This window comes from Mirounga leonina, unplaced genomic scaffold, assembly GCF_011800145.1.
Source record: "Mirounga leonina isolate KUSES-001 unplaced genomic scaffold, KU_Mleo_1.0 Mir_197, whole genome shotgun sequence".
Lineage (NCBI taxonomy): Eukaryota > Metazoa > Chordata > Mammalia > Carnivora > Phocidae > Mirounga > Mirounga leonina.
In genome coordinates this window covers 6,353,705-6,374,089 of record NW_023270494.1, presented here as the reverse complement: position 1 = coordinate 6,374,089, position 20,385 = coordinate 6,353,705, and the positions used below count along the sequence as shown (strand labels likewise).

The 20,385-nt window shown below is 55.6% G+C and overlaps 1 protein-coding gene across 3 annotated transcripts in view; it reads left to right on the top strand.

The window, feature by feature from the left end:
- TMEM104 (transmembrane protein 104) overlaps positions 1 to 20,385 on the top strand; it is a 55,023-nt gene that overhangs the window by 11,150 nt on the left and 23,488 nt on the right. For 2 of the 3 annotated variants that reach the window (XM_035026087.1, XM_035026088.1), the window contains exons 5-8: positions 160 to 256; positions 795 to 875; positions 4,078 to 4,177; positions 4,611 to 4,719. In XM_035026087.1, the coding sequence (XP_034881978.1) occupies positions 160 to 256; positions 795 to 875; positions 4,078 to 4,177; positions 4,611 to 4,719 (387 nt within the window). The remainder of the gene's footprint in view (positions 1 to 159; positions 257 to 794; positions 876 to 4,077; positions 4,178 to 4,610; positions 4,720 to 20,385) is intronic. The other variant, XM_035026089.1, reaches the window with a different exon arrangement.

Sequence of the window (20,385 nt, the reverse complement as noted above, 5' to 3'; positions counted from 1 at the left end):
GGTGCTGGGGGGTGCCCCTGGTCAGAGAGCATGGGGGTGCTGGGGGGGTGCCCCTAGTCAGACACCTTCTGGAAAGAAATAACAAAGGAAATGGGTTCTTCAGTTTTCCATGGGTTTTCTGTAGCGTCATGTGCCCCCTCCCCGCCCCACCCCTCCTAGGAGGAGGAAGATGACGACTCCTCCACGGCCTCTGACAGTGATGTCCTTGTCCAGGACAACTACGAGCGGGCAGAGAAACGGCCCATCCTGTCAGTGCGTAAGTCTTGGGGTTCTGGGCCGGCTGGCACCTCCCTCCGGTCCACAGGGTTCCCTTTCTTTATAGAGAGGACGGGGAGTCTCTACACAGACCCTCTGGCCAGATCACGAGCCTGGGGTCCCCGCTTCACCCTGCTAGCTCCCCCACTTGCTAATGTTTGCAGCTTGGGCAGATTACTTACCTCAGTACCCAGGGCACACTGGAAGCTCGAATAAATGTGGGGTGTCTGACTTCATCCTCCTGTCCCACCGTGCATGCATGCCTGACCAGTCCCATCCCGGGTCCCGCCGAGCAAGCCAGGGCCAAGTGTCCCAGCTCCCCCCACCCCATAGCCCCCTCATCCATAGCGAGCATCCCTAGGATCCCTTTCTGTAGACTGTTTTAAAATATTTCAAGTGCGAAACATTAGAAGTTTTCACAAGAATTTGAAATGCTTTAGGATTTCCTTACTGTGGAGAATTTAATGAGCTCAGGACCTCCTCTAGGAGCTTTTCCAAATGAAAACCGCTTCCTCTTCCTTGTTCATTTGGCTCCACAGAGAGACGTGGATCTCTGAACCTTTTTGAAATCACAGACCGGGTGGAAATGGGACAGATGGCCTCCATGTTCTTCAATAAAGGTATGAGTTCTTTCTCAAGGTGGGGTGAGGGCGAAGGGGGGTACTTTCCGACAGACCTTGACAGCTAGGGATGGGGCAGGCGATGCAGAGGAGCAGACTGTGGGCCGGCTCCCAGCACACTGGAGCAGCCGCCTTGCCGAGAGGCCTGAAGCGCTCACATTGTGTTCCTGGATCCCTCCCTGTTCATCAGCGCTAGGAAGAGAGAAGCAGCTACTTGGTTCCTCCTGCTGGTAGAGGTCAGGAATCCTAAGCAGCTTTCCAAGGAAGGAAGCCAATGGAGCCGGCTGGTAGCTTTGTGCCTCTTGCTTGATCGCTTCTGACTTGTCTCTCTTTTCTCCTGGACTGTTCAGTCTAGGACAACGCAGGGCAGATCCCTATGATGGTGGTAGGATACACCATGCACATGCCTGTGTGTACCTGTCTCTCTCTCTCTCTCTCTCTCTCTCTCTCTCTCTCTCTCTCTGGTTTTCCGTCCGCCCCCCCCCCCACGCCCTGGTGGCCAGCAGAGGGCGCAAGGAGTCCACGCACGGGTTGCTGTCTGGGGATCTGTCTAACTACGAGCCCTCTCCACCCTGTCTGCTCCGTAGTGGGACTGCCTGCAGCCGAGAGGATCCCCCTGCCCCAGCTCAGATGTTCAGTGACAACACTGTGCACCTCCATGGCAAGTGTTGTTCTTTGGGAAGATGAGCCGTTTAAGAGCTTAGCTTTTTAGTGCCCAAACCTGCCCATTCCCCCTTCATAGACAGACAGATCTCAAATCCTCTTCTCTGTAAGGATTTTCTCTTTGGGAGATTTTCTGCCCCTTTGTCACAGCCCCTGTTTGCAGGGGGGGCATCTCCACTGGCTCTTTCTAGTCTTGAATGTGGTTGCAGTAACTCGAAGCCTGGGAGATCATAGAAACCAGTCTTCTTGACTGCTTCTCAGGACATTAAGCATTCGGTTTATCACTGGTGGTGTGATTTCACTGTCCAGTCCGGAAGATTATGATCATCAGCCAAAGATTGCCTCCCTACCAGCTTCACAGAGGGTTCCAGAATCCATGAAAACCAGATTGGTTGTGTGCAGCCCGCTCTGTGCTTTTCCTGTATTCTGTTTCTATCTCTCCCCATCTCATTAGATGAAGATAAGAGTGTGAACATTTCCTCTTGGCAACCGCACGCAGTCCCCCTCCAAATGCGGGCTTTGGAAAGAAGATGTACATTTGGAGAGAGGACATAAGACCTTTGAAACTCCTTTCCGATTAGCATGTTTTACAGTCCACTCTGATTTCTTTAACAGTTCTGGGAACCCATGTGTTTTTTGTTTTTGTTTTTTTCCCCATCCCCTTACAGACTAGACTTCTAGTTCATCCAGATCTAATAGGAAAGGAACACACTCATACGAGAGCAGCCTCATGCTCAGGGGACGCCTTCTCCTCTGCTTAGGGTTTCTCACACTCAGCACTGTTGACATCTGAGCTGGCTCATTCTTTGTCTTGGGGCCCATCCTGTGCATTGTGGGAGGCTGAGCAGCATCCTTGGCCTCCACCCACTAGGTGCCCTAGCACCTCCGAGTCATGACAGCCAGAACATCCTCAGACCTTGTCAGCTGATCCCTGGTCGGGGTGGCGAGGCGAAATCCCTCTCAGCTGAAACCCACTGCTCTGCCCTATTCCTAATTCAAGGGTCATTCTCCTCCCCATCGGAAGGACTGCCACTCTCCACAACAAGCCCCCTTGGGGTCCAGGCTCACTTCCTGTGACTAGCAATGCCAGGCCTCGTCATTACTGTCTTCTCAGGAAGCTCATTGATCCTCCCGTTTTGTGTTTAGTAATGAAGTTTATTGATCAGGGAGGGCCAATGGCAGTTTATAAATGGCTGAAACTGCAGTCCACAGGTGAGTGGAGGAGAGGGTGCGTGGGGAGGGGACAGTGCCTCTCTGCAGAGAGCATTGGCATCAGAGCAGAAAGACAAGCTGAGGCACAGGCTGTACCTGGGGCCTGGGGTGTGAGTGGCAGCCAGACCCCAGGGGCCACTGAGCTTGGACATCGATGCTATCTGAGGCCCTCTGGGGTTCTTACAAGGACCGTATTTTCCTAGTCTTTTTTCCCCCAGACTCCTCGGAGCAGAGCTGACCTCAAATAGCCCAGGAGGAACATATCCCCGGCTTTCCCCTTGGGGACCCTAGAGGCTCTTCCAAGCCACCAGCGTTAGAGGGGGGCTGTCACTTCGTTTTTCTTTCTGTTCTCAGAGAGGCCAGGAGCTTGAGGCCCGTGATATCAAACACGAGCAGTCAGTCTGAAGGGAGTTTGGACTGGCTGTCTGCGGCCATGACCCTGAGGTTGTAGGGCCTGGATGCTTTTTTCAGAGCTGTTACACCTGGTCTTTAAAGCTGGAATCACATATGGAATTTAGCACAGGTGGAATTCTCACTGTACAGGATAGGAGATGGTCGGGGACTTGCCACGGCCAGGAAGCGAGATCAGTGGCACTGGGGCTGGAAGCTGCATCCCCATCTCCTGGTTCAGGCCCCACCGGGGGGAGAGGGGAGCAAGGTCTGCCTCTGCAGAGGGAGCTTCCACGTGCACCATCCAAAGGCAGCATCCTCCCTGGCAAACATTCTGACCGTGAGCTCATCTTGCACACGCCCTCCTGCTGCCCCTTCTGTCACCAGCACCCCAGGCCACGCCTTCCCATCCCCGGGGCTTGGTGATCAGTCAGACTCTGAATGAGGCACTTGGTCTTTGGAAATCAGGGGCTTTTTACCCTCTTGATTTCAGCTTCAGAAGCTGGACCATTTTTTGTTGCTTTTCAGATCCTCAGTACCAGCCTTTCTCATAGAGTCCTGTGTTTGGCTGGTCCAGACACACGGGCTCAGGCTCCTGACTCAGGGCCTCTCTCCTCCTCCTGCCCAGCAGCCTGTCCCAAGCATGAAGGCCCCTCTGATCCTCCCCAGCCAGCCCTGCACTTGCCCGGATTCAGAGCCTCTGAGGCCTCCAGCCCCACTTAGCCTCTCCGAGGTGACTGTGACATCACGGGCAGCCGTGTCTCCTGCCACATCACAGTGTAGCCAGCCAGAACAAGCCATGGGACTTAGTTGTTTTCTTTTTGTAGAAAGTAAACAGCCTGGAGAAAGGAACGGTGTGGAAGAGGTAGAGACCTGACTGTCAGGAAGGAACACAGGCGCCCCTGTGGCTCCCTGACAGTGACTCTGTTCCTTTCAGTGGGGGTCAACTTGTTCTATTTCTGCATCATCATTTACCTGTACGGGGATTTGGCCATCTACGCTGCCGCCGTGCCCTTCTCCCTCATGCAGGTGACCTGGTGAGTGGCCCCCCCCCACCACCACACTGGCTGTAGTCAAACAGCCTTCCTCGGCCAGTCAAGGTAGTTTTTGGTAGAAGCACAAGGCCCAGCCAACATGTCGGCATCTGAAGCATGGAGAGGCCCGAAGCCCTTTTCTGCGCATCCCACAGCTGGCTGCGCTCTGTCCTTTGGAAGCCCGCTCAACACCGCTGTCCCCCTCCCTGCCCCATTGGGAAGATGCCTGGGATCCCCACCGGGGGCCCCCGAGTCGCTGGGAAGTGGTGTCGCATTAGTAGGTGGCACCTGCCCAGAGACAGGAGGCTGTGATTCCTGGCAAGTGAGGTGGTCGGCCCGGGAGCAGCTGCGGTGGGCATGGAGGCTTGGTGGTGGAACGTTCCATCCTGCTTCCCGCCAAGCGGGGGCCACACTGAACCACTCTTCTCTTCATCAGCAGCGCCACTGGCAACGAGTCCTGTGGTGTGGAGGCCGACAGCAAGCACAACGACACGGACCCGTGCTGGGGGCCCCTGCGCCGCGTGGACGCCTACCGCATCTACTTGGTGAGTGGCCTCGCCTCGGCCCCTCGGCCCCCACCCAGCCTGGCTGGTCGGGGGCATTTGAACTTTACTCTCTGATCGAGCTCCCTCCCCAGAAAGGAGGGTCTACACAGCTTCCCGCTCTGGCTAGTTACTGGGGCCATGGTTCTGGGCAGAAACCGTGTCCCGTTACTGAGAATCTAGCCTTCGTGTCTGGTCACACATGGCTCGGAGTTGGCATTCGGGACATTGCCAGCTCCTGGCTGTGAACTCTTGTAAATTGAGCTCGGGGTTTGAGGGGCATGGCTCTTAGCACAGCTCTTCAAGAGTGTCAGAACGAATCTCCTGGAGACTTGCCACGTTTTGACCTTACTGCTGGCCAGCCCAAGAGCATATGGGAGGTGCCGGGCTTCCTGACTGGGCAGGCGGGACTGAGCCATCTTATGGTTGGACCTGACCACAAACAGGCTCTCCAGGTAGGGAATGATCAGCCCAGCTCTGTCCCTGTCTCCCCTCCTCCCCACAGGTGGGGGAAGAAGATGAATCTCTAGGCTGTTATCGACTGCTTTGTGCCATGGGCAGGAGGGGCGGGTTGGAGCTGGATACCATGCCAGACGGGTCTTGGGTAATAAGACACGAAACCACAGGCCGTTATTTATCTCTGCCTGCTTTGTGGGTGGGACTCAGAAATGCTTCCCTCGCCCTTTTGCAGCATCTATTAATATTCTTTGCCTCTTCTTGGTCCTCCTTAACCCCGACACAGATTTAGGTGTGCGAGGTGACACACAGTTTGACACGTGGCCACTTGGCTGATTTGGAGTGGGAGGCAGGGTTCGGGAGAGAGCCGAGCCTTTCAGGGAGTTGGCCTCCTGACTTAATTACCCCCATCCTGGCAAAGGCTTCGGCAGGCCCTGCCAGCTGGTATCTGGTTCTGAGTTTGTTAACCCAGGGCCACTGAATGGTGGGTTTGCCTTCCCAGTCCCACCCTGTGGACCTACTGAAGCCAGCCTATGGCCCAAGCCTGGGGAGAGACTGGTTTTCTTCTCCTGCGTTGCCCGAGCGGTCGGATGGTCTGGTTTTTGTCTTGCGAGTTCACCCATGACTAGAAACTTGTCTTTTAGTAGAATCGTATCTCATATCCCCCCACCGCAGGTCTGGTAGGAATTTGGTAGCAAGTTAATTCCCTGGCACAGTTCCCCACTTCCCCTCCCCCCGCCAGGAGGGGGAGGGGGAGATCAGGAGGTCAGCACAGCTGAGGCTGTTAACCTCTCAGCATTTCAACAAACTGTCATTGATAAAATTAGCAAAAGTATCAGTGAGTGTAACAACCCACCTGGACCTCTAACTGGCAGAAGGAGGACGGGAGGAAGGGGTCCAAGAGGCTCAGCACGGACACAGGAGCATGTCCAGGGCAGAGGCACCTGCCAGAGGGACCAGACCTCAGCTGGGTCTTTCCAGGAGAGGCTGTTAGAGTCTGTGCTGAATCTGCCTGGCTCATCCCCTCCCCAGCAAGACAGATACGGAGTGCTAGGAATATTGGCCGCTGCCATTCGCCTGGTAAATTATTGAGAAGCATTATTAGTGCTTTATTAAATTGTTCTTTCACTTATTCCTGTAAACATTCCACATGATGGGAGCCTCCCTCCCTGAATCTCAATAACTCCCTGACGGAACAGAAGGAGCCGTTCAGGAAAGCCTTCACCTTGCATATACTGTGCTTATAACTCCTAGGGCTGATTGCCACCCGGCCTGTGAAAGCTACAGAGATGGGAAGGGTGAGCAGAAGCAGAGCCTTGTTCTCGCTGGGTGGTTGTCCCCCTCCCCCACCTCCCGGGCCCCTGGTGGGGGCTTGGCACAGCAAGTATTCTGTTGAGATGTGCTCTTCTGCCTGGTTTGGAGAAATTCAAGGCAGACGGAACTCCACACTGTCTCAGGAGTTACTTTACAACTCTGCGTGTGGCTCCCAGGGTGTGTGGCTCCTGAAGAACCGTGCCTTCTGACCCTCCACGCTGGGTGCTGGGCATCCGCCCTCAGGCCTCCCCTGTCAGGGAGCTGGGACGGATTGGCAAACTCGGAGGTTTCCTTCCTTGGTCCTGAGCGGTCTGTTGCAGGTGAGGACATCTTCCCGTCCCCAATCTGACCCACAGGGCTCAACCATATGTCTTCATTCCCTCAGGTGGCCTCTTCAGATCATTAAGGAGGAGGGTTATACTCCCCCCCCACCCCTCAGTCATTCATGTTCAGAAGATTGTTCATCCCTTCTAGAGACTCCCACTGCACCTCTTTCTACCTGCGGTTTCTGATTTTGCTGGCAGCGAGACTTCACCAAAAGGTGAGGCAAAGCGGCAGGCAGCTTTAAAGCACCCCCAGCCCGTGCACAACCATCTCCTTGTCTCAGGTAGATGATGCACCTTCCCAGCCGGCGTGTTTCGAAGGGCCTTGTAATAACCATCTCTTCATTGCTATTTTGGGACAGTCCATTCTGGGGAATAAAAGTACAGGCTTTCATTTTGTGGTTTAATTTCCAGAAAGTCCTCTGGAAACAATCTTTTCTGTGTCTTCCCAGGAACGCTATTGAAATGCACACACAGAATGAGGATATTTGGGGTATTAACTATATACCCAGAGGCCAGCCTGTGCATAGCATCATGATAAGAAGGGAGCTTTCTCCCAGCGGCTCCCGGTCACCTGCCAAAGCCCTTGACCTTAACAGATGGAAAATTCCTCCTCCCCTCCACCCTGCGACCTCCGTCCACATCCTGTGATTGCCAGTGCAGCTGATATGAGTCAGTCTCTCCCTCTCCTTCCTTGGAGTAGCCACAGAGCGGGGCACTGGGAGGCAGGGGTCCCGTGAGTCACACGTGCTTTCCAGGGCCGTCCCCACAAGCCACTGCAGCTGGAGCCTTCAGTGACCTGAGCCCTGGCAAGAGCCCATGAGAATCAACATCAGGACCTGCTATCAGCTGGCCTTGGATTCTCAGAACCCCACCACCCGCCTCTCCTGCTCCTTTGAAGGATCAGTGGGAAAGTGTTGGGTGCCCCTACTCTTTCAAACCAGTAACCTCGCCTCCAGGCTGGGGAATATCTTGGGATTCTTTCTGCAGAGCTTCTCTGGCTTTGCTAGAAAACAGAGTCAGAATTGAGCACATCACTCTCTCCTATGCCGTGAGAAGGAGCCACGGACCAGGGGTGAAGTGGTACTAGGGTTGTACGGAAATCATTTCCGTCCAGGAATCCAACCGTCCCCAGTGTCTGGGAAGCAGGTTGTGTGCCGCCATCCCCCGGAGTCCAGGGCACTGCCAAGTACTCGTTCACTTCCTCATCCCAGCAGCGCTTCCCAGCCCGTCCCTCACACCCCCTGCCCCAGGGCCTGGCCCTGTAACTGCTGCCGTCCCTTAGAGTGTCAGGGGGAAGCCCTGGGGCCGCAGTGGGACTCCCTGAGGGCCAAGAGCTCCTCCCGGTTCACAGGAGTGGCCTTGGCCTCTTACAGGTGGACAGATGCCGCTAGGTCACTGGCAGCCCAGCAGGCGCCGGCCCAGCAGAGCCGGGAGCGCAGATGGCAGAGCGGGCTCATCCTGCCTGGAGACTCGGCCACAAACTGATGGTATGGAGCGGGGGCCCCTCGTGGGCTGCCTTGGGGCAGGACAAGGTCACCCTGGCTTGCCATCCTGCCTTGACACAGGAGCTGTGAGATCCCCCTCCAGGGCCTGGGTGGCCCGGGGGAGAGATGGAGGCCTGCACGTGCCTGGCAGATGACCTGTCACCTTCTGCTGGGCGCCCCCTTTAAGAAGCAGGGTGTGTGTTGGGGGCTGCGTGGGAGTTTCAGGAGTTCTGTCTGCTGGGCTCTTCCTACACGTGTAGGGCAGTCCGATTCGGGCTCACGTTAACATCGGAAGGGTCTTCTAGGCTTTCACCGAGAGTCCGGTTTCTCTCTCTGCCAGGAAGTCCGTTTTCTGATTCCGTCTTGGCTCAGGCTTACGCAGCAATAATTGTATCTGTCGTTTGCAACATTTAAAACAGCATGCAGTCCCTTTTTTAAAACCCCGGGGTCTCTTCCTAAAACGGGTAAACGTCCTTTTTGTAAGGAGGTGGAGAGGGGAGTGACGCACCTCCGTGGCTGTGCCAGGCCTTGACCGGCCCTTCCCGTGGCGGCTTTGCGTGGGTGTGACGCATTACCGCTTCCTTTCTCCTTTCCCATCGGGTCCTCCCAGCCGCACAGTAAGGCCCGTGGCATCATGCCACTTTACGGCAGAGAAAACTGAGGCTTGAGGACTGTGACTTCCCCTGGGCCTGGCTTCCATGGGGGGTTACCATCCCGTCCTCCGGCCCCGGTAACAGACTTGCTAGGCTTGCGGGCAGTCCTGCTGGCGAGGCCAGAAAGAAGGGGTGGGTCGCGCCTGGTCATCAGCCCTTGGAGCTTGATGTTTGCAGAGGGGTGGGGCGACGCTGCTCAACGATGGTGTCCTTTCAGTGATCCGTGTCCACACACCCTGTCTGTCTGCTTGATTGATTTGCTGTCTTTCTTGCTGCCCCTCGCTCCTAGTAGTGGAGCAGACTTCTCACATTCGCTCAAGGAGCGCTGGAGTTGGACGTGTCTTCCCAAGGACGTTTCCTGTCCCTCCCACAGTCCCTTTCTGTGTTCTTTCAGCATCAGCCACTGTGCCCTGGGGCTGTGGCATCTGCTAATAAGTGGGTCACCGCTGCCATCACTTGAATATTTATTCTTACCAATTCTGGGGCAGGAGGTGGCCTAGAGGCCTTCAGGACCAGCGAGGAGGGAAACAGTGTGGCACAACGAGTTTCAGCAGCCGCAGTGACTTGACAGGATGTGGGGACTCTCGGGAACACCGCCAGCTGCCCCAGAGCACAATTCCAGTAGGACACGCATGGACGCTGCCCCTGGATTTGCCACCGTCAGGAACCTGGAGTGGAAGGCAGCAGCAGTTAACTAAGAAGGGTGGCCCCAGAGGGCAAATGAGCTGTCTCTAGGGAGGGCTTGTGGGCTGGCTCCATCTGGAAGCAGAGAGCAGAGCCCTAAGCTCACAAATGGCCTGATGGCAGTTTCCCTGCTCTGGGCCACCGTGCCCTCCTGTCTGACGCACATGGGTCGGGACTCAGTAATGGACCGAGAGATTCCTGGCTGCGTGGGCTTACTCCTGGGGTCTGGAACATCGGAGTGTACCTTTTGTAGGATGGTGACCTACCAGGGAAGCCCATCTTTTTTTTCCCCTTCCTCCCCACAATGTGCTTCTGGTCACAAGTTCCCCTTCTCGCATTCTGGATGCTCAGAAAGGTCCGTTTTGCTTGGCCTCTCTCTCCCCCACCCCCCTCGTGAGAAGATGCCAGTCATACTGGGCAGTCACTGCAGGTGCAGAGGGCGGGGTAGCCCTCGGGACCCGTGCCTGGTCGACACCGGGAACTTGGCGTGGGGGTGGTCTGCAATGTCTTCAGCCGGTTGCACGGTGTCCTTATGAGCCTCTCCCCCACGTGCTGAGCCTCCACCTTCAACCCATGATCCTGGGTCTCGATGACAAATGACTTTCTGCCCGATGCCCCAAAAATGCGTGGGCCCACTACCCAAACAAGAGCTGGGTCTCTAACGTTGAGGGATTGCTGACTTCAAACAAGCACCGGTGCTCACATTGAAGTGACTGACTTGAAAGGATTAGCTTGTCTCTCTTTTTCAAGGAAATCAATAATACAGGGACAGGCCTGTGTTTCTCTCTCTCTCTCTCTCTCTCTCTCTCTCTCTCTCTCTTTTTCTCTAGGGAGCTGTCTATATATTTCATCCCGGGAATGGCCTCTTGGTTTTTGGTGTGCTTTCCATCCCCCCAGCCCAGTCGTTTCTAAATGAAATTCAGATTGCTCTGTCACTCACTCCAGCACTGTGGTTTGTCTCCCAACTCCTGCCAAGGGACCCTATGAGCTCCCAGCCCCCCGCCCATCACCCACGGCTGCCACTGCTCCCGCCGCCTGGGCACAGCCTCCTGCACATCCCCAGTGCCTGCCCAGCTGCTGCCCAGCATTGCTCTGGACCAGCCCTCACCTTTCGGTGCAGACCTGGGTAGCACCTCCCTGGGCCATGGCGACTGCCCCCTACCCCACCCCCAGCACCTTTGGGTGTTGGGGCTGAGCTTCCTCCTCCAGCTCCGTGAGAGACTATTGTTTTTATTTTTACTGTGCCTCTCAGGGACATGGGTTCTGTCGGCTGGCGTTAAGCCCGCCATCCATCACCCCCACATCCTGCCTCTTCCATGGCCGACACCCGATACACCAGCATAGAGAGTGACACTTAATCCCCAGTGCTCCCAGTAAAGATACCAGGTGATGGGAATTTGGACTAGTTTCTCCTGGACAGCCCCCACCGTCCCTCCCCCAAGTCTCAGAAGCTGCCCGTTGCCATTGGTCAGGGTCCTGCGTTCTCTACTCTGACCTGGTGGGTGGAGGGCACTTACATCCTAGCTCCTGAGCCCAGACCCCCTCGTCACAATGGCAGTTTGAGCATCTCTCTGCCCTGTTAGAATGTCCCAGGTCCCTGCCCCCATATCCATTGTCTGGCAAGTCACGAGTACGAGTACGTGCTTATAAACACCACTTGCCCAGGGCAAGCTGTTTTGACTCCTGGGCGCATGAGCAGATCTCAGATAAATCGGCCTGGATTCTCATCCTTCCGCCCTACCCCCTTCCTCAGTTCAGCCAGGGAGGTGCCCTGGGATGGGGGAAATCATCTTGTGTGCCATCACCTGGCCACCCCCACCCCAGCATGCTCAGCTCTTAAGAAACCCTACTGTATGAAAGTCCAAATGCATAAAACAAACTAGGGGTAATTATTTGTTACAAAGTTTGTTAGTTTGCAGGACTGGCTGCAGGTTTCTTTTAAGTACTTAGTTTTTCTAATGGGTGTAAAATGTTATTCTATGAAAACTGAGTATTTATAAATAGAGCTTTTAGAAGCCTCTCTCTCGTAAAGGTAGTATCCAGGTGTTCACGTGCAAAGGTGCAGCAATCCAAAGCCTGATTCGTGTGGAAGCAGGCAGACATAACGTGGGGTTGGGGTGGACTCGGGCAGCCCACCTACGAGAGAGCCAGGGATGCACACGTGCAGCCTGGGAAGCTTCGCGGGGCTTGTTAAGTATATACCCACGGCCCACGCTCCTGCGCAGGCCCATTTGGTTGGGAAACTTCCAAATAGGTCTCCGTGGGGAGTGCTCATCCCTGCTGGGGACCTTCTGCACTGTGCTTTTTCAGGACCGTTTTATCCACACTCCACGCTGATCCCAGGCAGCCCAAGCTGGAGGCTTGAGTGCGCCTTCTCCATGAGTGGTACAAGTGGGGATCAATGTCTGTTGCTCCTCACTTCGCAAGCGTCCTGGGCCGACCCTGCCACCAACCTGAGTGCGTTTTCAGCCATTCCCCTCAAGTTGCTCCAGGCTAACCCCAAACAGTTCAGCCCAGGCCATCTCCATGCTCCACATCCCCTCTGCTTCCAGCCTTCCCTTTCTGGGGCTAAAAGTGACTTTGTTTTCTTGAAGAAAATATCCTGGTTGATTTCACATCTTCCGCTCCCCTCCTCCCCACTTTCTGTTTCATTTCCCCCAAAAGTACAGGGAAAAAAAAAAAAAAAAAAACCATCATCTAGAACCCAACAGCCCCTGCTAAGTGGTTTTAGAGGAAGGTGGAATGTTCTTAAATATTTTGTGTTAACCAGGATGGGAACCATAGCTGCCAACCCGTTTTCCCCTCCTGCCCTGTGTCTGTCTGATGCTTTCATTGCATTGAGGACCCGTGGTACTCGCGGGGGCCCTGCTGAGGTTTGTGGGGCTCTGGCTGCTCCCTGAGCGATGCTCACTTCCTGTTACCGGGTGTCTGTTGTGAGCAGAATCTGGTGTCTTTCTAAATAGCGCCCCAGGGCCCCAGCAGTAATTGTTTAATTAAATAAAGCACTCGTTCTAAAGTAATAACTATGCTCCTCCGTGTTGCTGGCATCCCAGCCGGCGGTGCTGGCCGTGCAAACTGTGCCGAGAATCAAAGTGTCTTTGGGCACGTTCTCCAGACCGCAGGCCCGCCCAGAGGAGAAAGCAGGAGCCGAGGAAGTCCAGAGGGTTTGCAGCCGGCAGAGATGCCTGGGGCCCGAGCGTGATGGGCATCAGGAGAGCTGAACAATTAGGGTGCATATTAATGATGACATCTGATAAATTAGCAGGATGAGCTGAGAGCAGACCAAGGTACATTTTAATAAGCCTTCAAGTGCAAAGGGAGGTGCTGCAGAGCGCTTTGCTGAGCAGATGCTTCGTGGTGAGCGTGAATCTGGAAGGAATGGTCACAGAGCGCAGCAGGGCATCGTGAGTTTGGCTCTGGGAAGGACTTCCTCTAGCCGCGGATTGAGACGTTCTCTGGAAACCTTGACAAGAGGAGGGAAGAGACGACCGGTCCGGGTGCGGGGTGTCGACTGGGGGGCTGTGACGCGTAACCCTCACCGCTGTAGGGAGGTTGTGCTCCACCCAAGAGACAGGTCCATGGCCCCTAGGAACCCTGTCCAGCTCTTTGCCTTCCCCCAGGTCAGCGGCGTGAGCCTCACCTGTGTTTCAAGGTTCAGTGCCAGGAACCATCTTCCGGTACTTGTTAAAAACATACATTCCTGGGTTCTACCTCCGGCCCAATGTAGCAGAGCTAAGGCTTCAAGGCCCAGGAATCTGTACCTTCAACCAGTTCTGAGGAGAAACCTGTGTCCTCTCCCCTTTGAGAAATCCGGCTGGCTGAGGGCCTGTCCCCGTGCTAAACAGTCTCCCGGCGAGAGGCCTGCTCTGGTCTCCCTTAGAGAACTGCCCCCAGGCTGCCACTGTGGAGGCAGCCGTCAGGGTCTCCCTGTGCCTTGCCTCCTCCAGGGGAGGACAATGGCCCCACGTCCGCAGGTGTCCAGCCTGGCGTCACAGGTAACCTGCTCGTGATGCCTCACGCACTTCAGTGCAGACAGAGAACATCATTCCTCGGACCAGACTGTTCTCAGGCTCTGGGTGTCCCCAGGAGCAAAGGGGCTCCAGCAGCATCCCTTTGCTAGTGCCTTCTTTGTTAACCCAGGGCCAACAGGTCCCTCCTGCGTCCCTACGGGCAGTGCTCTTGGCTTCCTCTTAGAGCCCACAGTGTGCCAGCCCCACGGAGAGGCCTTTCACTCCTACCATCAACTAGGGAGGAAGCTGGGCATGTGAGTGCAATGTCTTATACCCAGGTGGGCAGAGCTTGTTAATCAGCCAGCTTGATGCCCTATCTCCCCTCCCTCCCCACCTCCAAGGTTACTCGGTGTCGGCAAAGACTCCTGCTCCCCAATCTGTCTATTTCGAGGTCTGACGTCAGCAGAGAAGGGGTGGAGCCAGCTTGGCTTGTGCTCCTCTCTGCAGGGCTCCCGTGTTCTGGGCACCTGACTTCCCTCCCTCGCTCCCCTCCCACTCCAGCGCAGAGCAGTCCCACCGCGTCCACTCGTCCTGCACAGAGACAAGTGGCCAGAGTGGAGTGAGGCAGGGAAGGCGCCAGAACACCGACGGCTGTCAGCTGGCATCTCTCGTCCAGTGCTGCACAAACTCCAGGCAGCCTCCTCACATCCTCAGGGCGGGGACACTAAAAGCAGTCAGATGCCACCTGGCTACTGGGGTTGCCAACAGCTCTGCAGGTTCTAAGGCCCAGGAGGCCCGTGCACCAGCCGCCAAAAGTATCTCAGCCTAAGTCCTGACAGAATCAAGTGGTTGGGGGATGATGGGTGGGTGCTTTTCTCCAGGGTTGCCGCTGAGGGGCAGGACGGACAGCCCAGGGGCTCCCCACCCCCTTCCCTCACAGCAGAGTCTACCTGTTCCCCTCAAGGCCTCTTGTTCTAAGGACCTCTGAGGACCAGCTGACCCCTAGCCTGGCCCCTACAGCTCTTCCCAGGCCCTGGGTCAGACGGCCCAGCCCGAAGAGTACCTCTAGCTTTTTCATGTGTGAGGCGAAGCACAGCCCGGGGGGAGTAGCGCTGTCTCCCCTTCATCTCCCCTTCCTTGACATTCCGCATAAATAGACCACGACACAGAGCTGGTGTTGATTCTCCCTGAAGAGACTTCAGTGGCTAAACAGTGAGCACCAGTAAGACAAGCCTGCAGTGCGGGAGAAAGTAACGTCTTGGCATCTGCTCGCTCGCTCTGGCTCCCACAGGGCTCGCCGCAAGGGCCCAGGTGGCATTTTTTCCCATTTATCGTGTGGCCCACTAGCCGGGACATCCCTGCTGTGCCTTCTCTCTTTTGCCCCCCAGAACAGAGTATAGTCCCTTTTAAGCCTTGTCCCATTAAGACCCAGAGGAGTCTTCCCCAGAGGACTCAGGAGAGCCTGAGGCAGGGCTCAGCCCCCATCCGTTTAGTGCAGGCCTGGCGCCTCTGGCAGAAGAATTGTTCCAAGGCCACAGAGCTTTTCTGTTAACTTCATTCTTTCAACACTGGTTTTAGGTAAATGTGACTGTCATTTCCCTGCTTGAAACCTGTTAGAAGTTCCTTTCCATAAGGCAGCATTTACGCTCCTTCACATGGTGTGGTCTGCTCCAGTCTCCTTCTGGAACCTTCTCTCTCACCACTGCCCCACACTCACTGGCCACTGTCCTCCAAAGACACTGGGTGCTTTCACGACTCTGGCCATCAAGTGCTTTTCCCTTTCTTCAGAGTCTGACGAGCACTCACTCGTTCAGAACTGAACTCAGGGGCCTCCTTTCAAGACACCTGCGGTCATGACTCTCCCCCCAACCCCTGCCATGGCAATAATTGGACTTCCATGTGTATTCGGTTACTTGGTCTCCCTGTGAGCATCTCGAGGTCAGGGCTGTACCTGACCCATACGTCTGGAACCAGCATGGGCCTCACAGAGGGCAGTTGCTCTGTGAACATTTGAACGAACACGAGCACTCGGGTGTGCTGGCCCAGTCCCTCCGTAAGCCCTTGGGGTTGCTGATGCCCACGGCTCATCAGGGCTGACAGCCACTGCTCCCGCCAGAAAAATTCCACATCCCGCTGGCTTCTCCTCTTTTCCCAAAGGCGTGGGTCATCTTCTATGCCTCACTGCCAGGACAAAGTGACCCCACAGCATGGCCTTAGGGGCACCCTGTCTTTGGGGGCTGAAGGCAGAGGGCAACAGTCAGGACCTGACCACATGCCAGGAAGTCTAGGGTGGCTCCCCCATCTCTCTGCCACCTCCTCATTGGTGCCTAAAATGCAAGCAGTGAAGTGTTAGGACAGAGGCCACCTCCAAAGGCAGGTGTGTTTCTCCAGACAGAGCCCCCCCCCCTTGCTGTCACACACACCGTCTTGTCCGGCCCCCCTTCTGTCATCACTATCCTTAAAGGCCTCCTCGGTCAAGGTCAGGCCCCTGTCTTCTCACCTGGGCAGGTGGGTGTGGACCCATCTCTCTCTCTCTCCCTCTCTCTCTCTCTCTCATGCTTGCAAGGAGCCAGGCTGCCCTTAATAAGCCTGATGGCGTATAATCATTAAGTGAGTGACTATGTGGGTTTTCCACAATATTTATCATCCCCCCCACCACCACCACCACAAGGGTTACAGCTCTGGCACCAAATCCTTGGAACTCTGCCCACCACCGGGCACCATCTGGCTTTTCAGCAGAGAAAGAGACAACACAGGCACACAGGCCTGTCCTCCGATAGGGGGTTGGGGGGACAGCAGATGTGCCAGGCTGACACCACCGGGCCAGCCCAGCCCTCCGCCCCTGCCCCCGAGGGAGGCAGCTTTGCTGGGGGTGGAGATGATGGAGAGACTTTCTCTAGGGCATAACCCAGGGAGGCAGTAGACACCCGAAGAAGGGGGCTGGCCTTGAATACACACAGCCTAAGTTCTGATCTCAGCCACGTCTCGGTCGTTACAAGGTCTTGACAAGTTACCTTATCCCCTTCAGCTCAGCTTTCTAAACTGGAGCCAATAACCAATTCCCAGGGTGTCGGGGTCAAGAAGAGGTCTTCGATGGAAGGTGCTGTGTGTGGGCACTCAGGCGGTGTTAGTGGTGTGGATTCCCTTGTCTCCAAGGCAAAGCCTTCTCTGGGTGACGGCTCAGAGGCAGGGGGAGGCTCTGGGGTGAGAATGGCCTGTTTGTGGGCACAGTTCTTCTCCCTGCCAATAGCATCCCCTCCAAATGCGGTGCCAACCATCTCCCAGTTGGGGGCTTGGAGATGATTGGGTAGGGGGACACCTGGACAAGGTATGTGGGACTTGTCCCTATCCCAGAGGCTGGGGCCAGAGATTATGACGTGATAGTGAAGACAGTTGCCTGGGAGCCACAGCGTGCGTTCTGGAAAGACACAGTCTGCGTCCTGTGGCAGTCACCATACGTGAGCTGTTTCCCAGCGGTGCACAGCCAGGCCTCCGGGTACTGAGGGGGCCCTGCTGTGGGTTGTAACCTGTCAGTCCCTCCCAGGAAGCTCCTTGTCCCACACATCTTCAACACCGCATTCGGCAGCCAGGCTCCGGGATGAGTTTCTTGATCTTTCTTTTTTGCCATCCATGGGTTCAGGCGGAGATGTGCTTTCTTTTTTTTCTTTTTTTTTTTTTGGCCTCCCAGAGGACAAACCATAAAGATAGGTTACAAACCTCAGGTCCCTAACTGAAGATTTCTATCTCATCTAAGTAGGGCAGGGGATGTTTAGAGCAGAGGGTTCAGAGAAGGAGGTTATTTGGGTCCTTTCCTAGGTCTGCTTTGTTTGCAGTTGCCTTGAGAAAAGAGAAGCCGGAGGTTTGGAGGAAGGGACCTGGGGATGCTTTTTTTTTTTTTTTTTTAGAATGGTGTTTTGTTTTTGTTTTAAATGTTTTATTTATTTTTTCATGAGAGTCAGAGAGACAGAGAGGCAGAGGCAGAGAGAGAAGCAGGCTCCCCGCCTAGCAGGGAGCCCGATGCAGGACTCCATCCCAGGACCCTGGGATCATGACCTGAGCCGAAGGCAGACGCTTAACCATCTGAGCCACCCAGGCGCCCCTGGGGATGCTTTCAGCTGTCAGGTGGTCACAGGCGGCCTGCCAGTCGGTGTGTTTGGGGAGCAACAGAGCCCAGGCGCCCTGGCCATCTCCAGGCTGACAGGGCTGGGATCGGTGTCACCCAGGCTCCCCGGGTATCGGCCAGCAGCACTCCAGGGGCAGGACAGCCCTGCGTCCCGCCCTCCCCCTCAGAACTGGTGCATCTGGTCTGGGAGTGCATGTGTAATGGCTGCCGTTCGCCTGCCGGCCTCCTGGGAGCAATTCCAACCTCTCTGTCAGGAGGTTCTCATCCTTCCTCTTCTGTGCCAACCCCTTCCCAGCTGCCAGGAGGGGGCGATCTGGGCTTGTGACAGTAGGAGCTATCTGCATGTGCAAGGTTGGGCCTGCCGCCCCCTCCGTGGCTTCTCAAAATCAGGCTCCCAGCAGCTCCCCAGTTCGACGTCGAGACAAGGTTTGCACCAGTCGTTCGGCAGAACTTGTTCGGGTGCGACCTCACCGGCCCGCAGGTGGCTCTGCGGGGAGGGCGCCTCAGAGCTTCATCCTCTTCCCAGTTAATCGGGCAGTGGGACAAGTCTCTCCTGGCCGACCTCCTGATCCTGGTCTGATTGGCTGCCGTGCGGGATTGGTTTCTTGCCTCTGTTCTGTAGTTTGGGGGCCACCAAGAGCCTCTTCCAGCCTCTTGCAGCTTCTTCCAGCAAGTGCACACTTGCCTTTGCAGGTAGGACATGTCTCTGCGCTCACGCCTTTCAAGTGGGGCTGAACCGTTTGGCGTGCGTGGACTTGGTTTTCTGCTGCAGGACGTCTCGAGGTGATAGCTGGAGAAGGGTATGTGCTCCGGAAACATACTTTTTCAGAATATCTAGGCATCAACTGTCCGTTTTTATTTTCAGGCATTCCCTGAATCTTCCATCTCTCGGCCCATTCAGTAAGCATTTCCCAGTCCCTTCTAGGTGAGGGTGGTGGTGGCACAGGGACAATAAGATGCAGTAACTTGCCTTCAGCAGCACCTTCAGGGGGTGGGGGGTGATGCTCACCTGTGCTGTGGATGGGAGGGTGTGCTCCATCTGCCTCCATTACTCCTCCACCAGGGAAACAAAACTCAAGGGATGGATGGGTGAAGGGCCGGCAGCATCTCCATCATGGTTGGGCTGGTGTCTGAAGCCCAGCAGCCTGTCCTGGCAGAGCCCCCTCCCACGGCAAGGCCCCGCTCGTGCTCTGGGCCAGCCCTTCACTGGGCTGGGCCTTCAGAAGGTGGCTGCTGAGCTCTGCCCTGTGGGAGAACCCCCTTCTCGTGGAGTTTCATGTGCAAGCACCAATCCCTGTGGATCTGGATCCTGTGGACTCTAGATGGTGTGATGCATCCCATCATAGGGTTTTGGCAAATGGGCTGTGATAATGGTTCGCTGGGCTTGGTGCACAGAGGCTGCCGCCCCGGGTTCAGATGCACACCTGTTGTCGGGCTCTCACCGTCCTCTGCGTGGTGGCTGATCCTTTCTGTTTGGTTGGGATGAACTTGAGTTCCCACAGAGCATTCAGGCCATTATTGAACTTGGATGCAGGTGATGGAAATCCATTAAGAATAGGAGCAACCTGATGTTCTTTGGCTGGAGGTCCTCACTTGGCCCCTGCTACTTGGATTCCCTGACCTGGGGTGTCTGGAAGACCAATGGAGTGTGGTGTGGGGTGTGAGAACGTGGGTGTGTGCCAGTACCATTGGGGATCATGGCCAGGGCTGATGTTTGTTGGCCACCTGTTCACACATGACATGTTTTGAGAGGTTCACTTGCACTCTGGGGTCTCATGGGTAGCCAGGGCAGCACCAGAGGCAAACCCTGGCCCGGTGCCCACAGCCCTGAAGCCTGTGGTCCCTCTGAGGTCCCTCGCTGACTCAGAGCTCCTCTCCTTTTTTGTGGATGAATCCCCAGACATTGTCATTCAAGTTGGGAAAATAAAAACTCCCAAACCGAAGTGTACACAGCCACTTGAGAAATAAAAATAGAATCCTTGAACACTTCTTCGCTGCACTTCAAGGACGCCTTGAAAGTTCAGTTCCCGTTTAGGGATGGGTTCATGCTGCGTTGTCATTAACCCCAATTAACTCTTAACCCTTGGCTCCCTGGAAGCAGGGCCGCCCTGTAATCTGGGTGCTCGTTGCCTTTGTCACTTGAGATAGCCTCCAGGATCTGTGCAGAGCTCAGCTGAGCCATCAGCGCGTCCCCGCCTCTGCTGGAACCAGCATCGTGCGTGCCAAGACCACATATTCCGTAGTCAGCCCCTGGGGATCCCCATGTGTTTAGGGCAGATCGGGCAGTGTGTCGGCATTCCACGTTCTAAGACTTGTTACTTCATCACTTGGGCTAAATTAACAGAGAAATCAAACCCTCCACACCACCCCAAACCCTAGACCAGGAAGGCTCCGAGTGGATCGGCTCGCCTTTTATGTTGACACTCCAGGAGCTGATGGGTGGTGTGCAGAGGCAGCTGCTGGTGGCTGAATCCTAGTCTCTTGGAAGCTCCATCTTTCTGCACTGTGGGAGCCATAAGCAGATGAGCCCCAAAGCCCTCATTTTTAGAGGAATTAAATAAATCAGGCACTCCAGGAACTGGCCATCCAGCAGGTGCCCCCGACCCGCCACCTCCTCTGTGTTCATGGTAGCACCAGCTCCAGGCTTTCTCCGGCCCCGGAAGTCAGAGAACACACAGA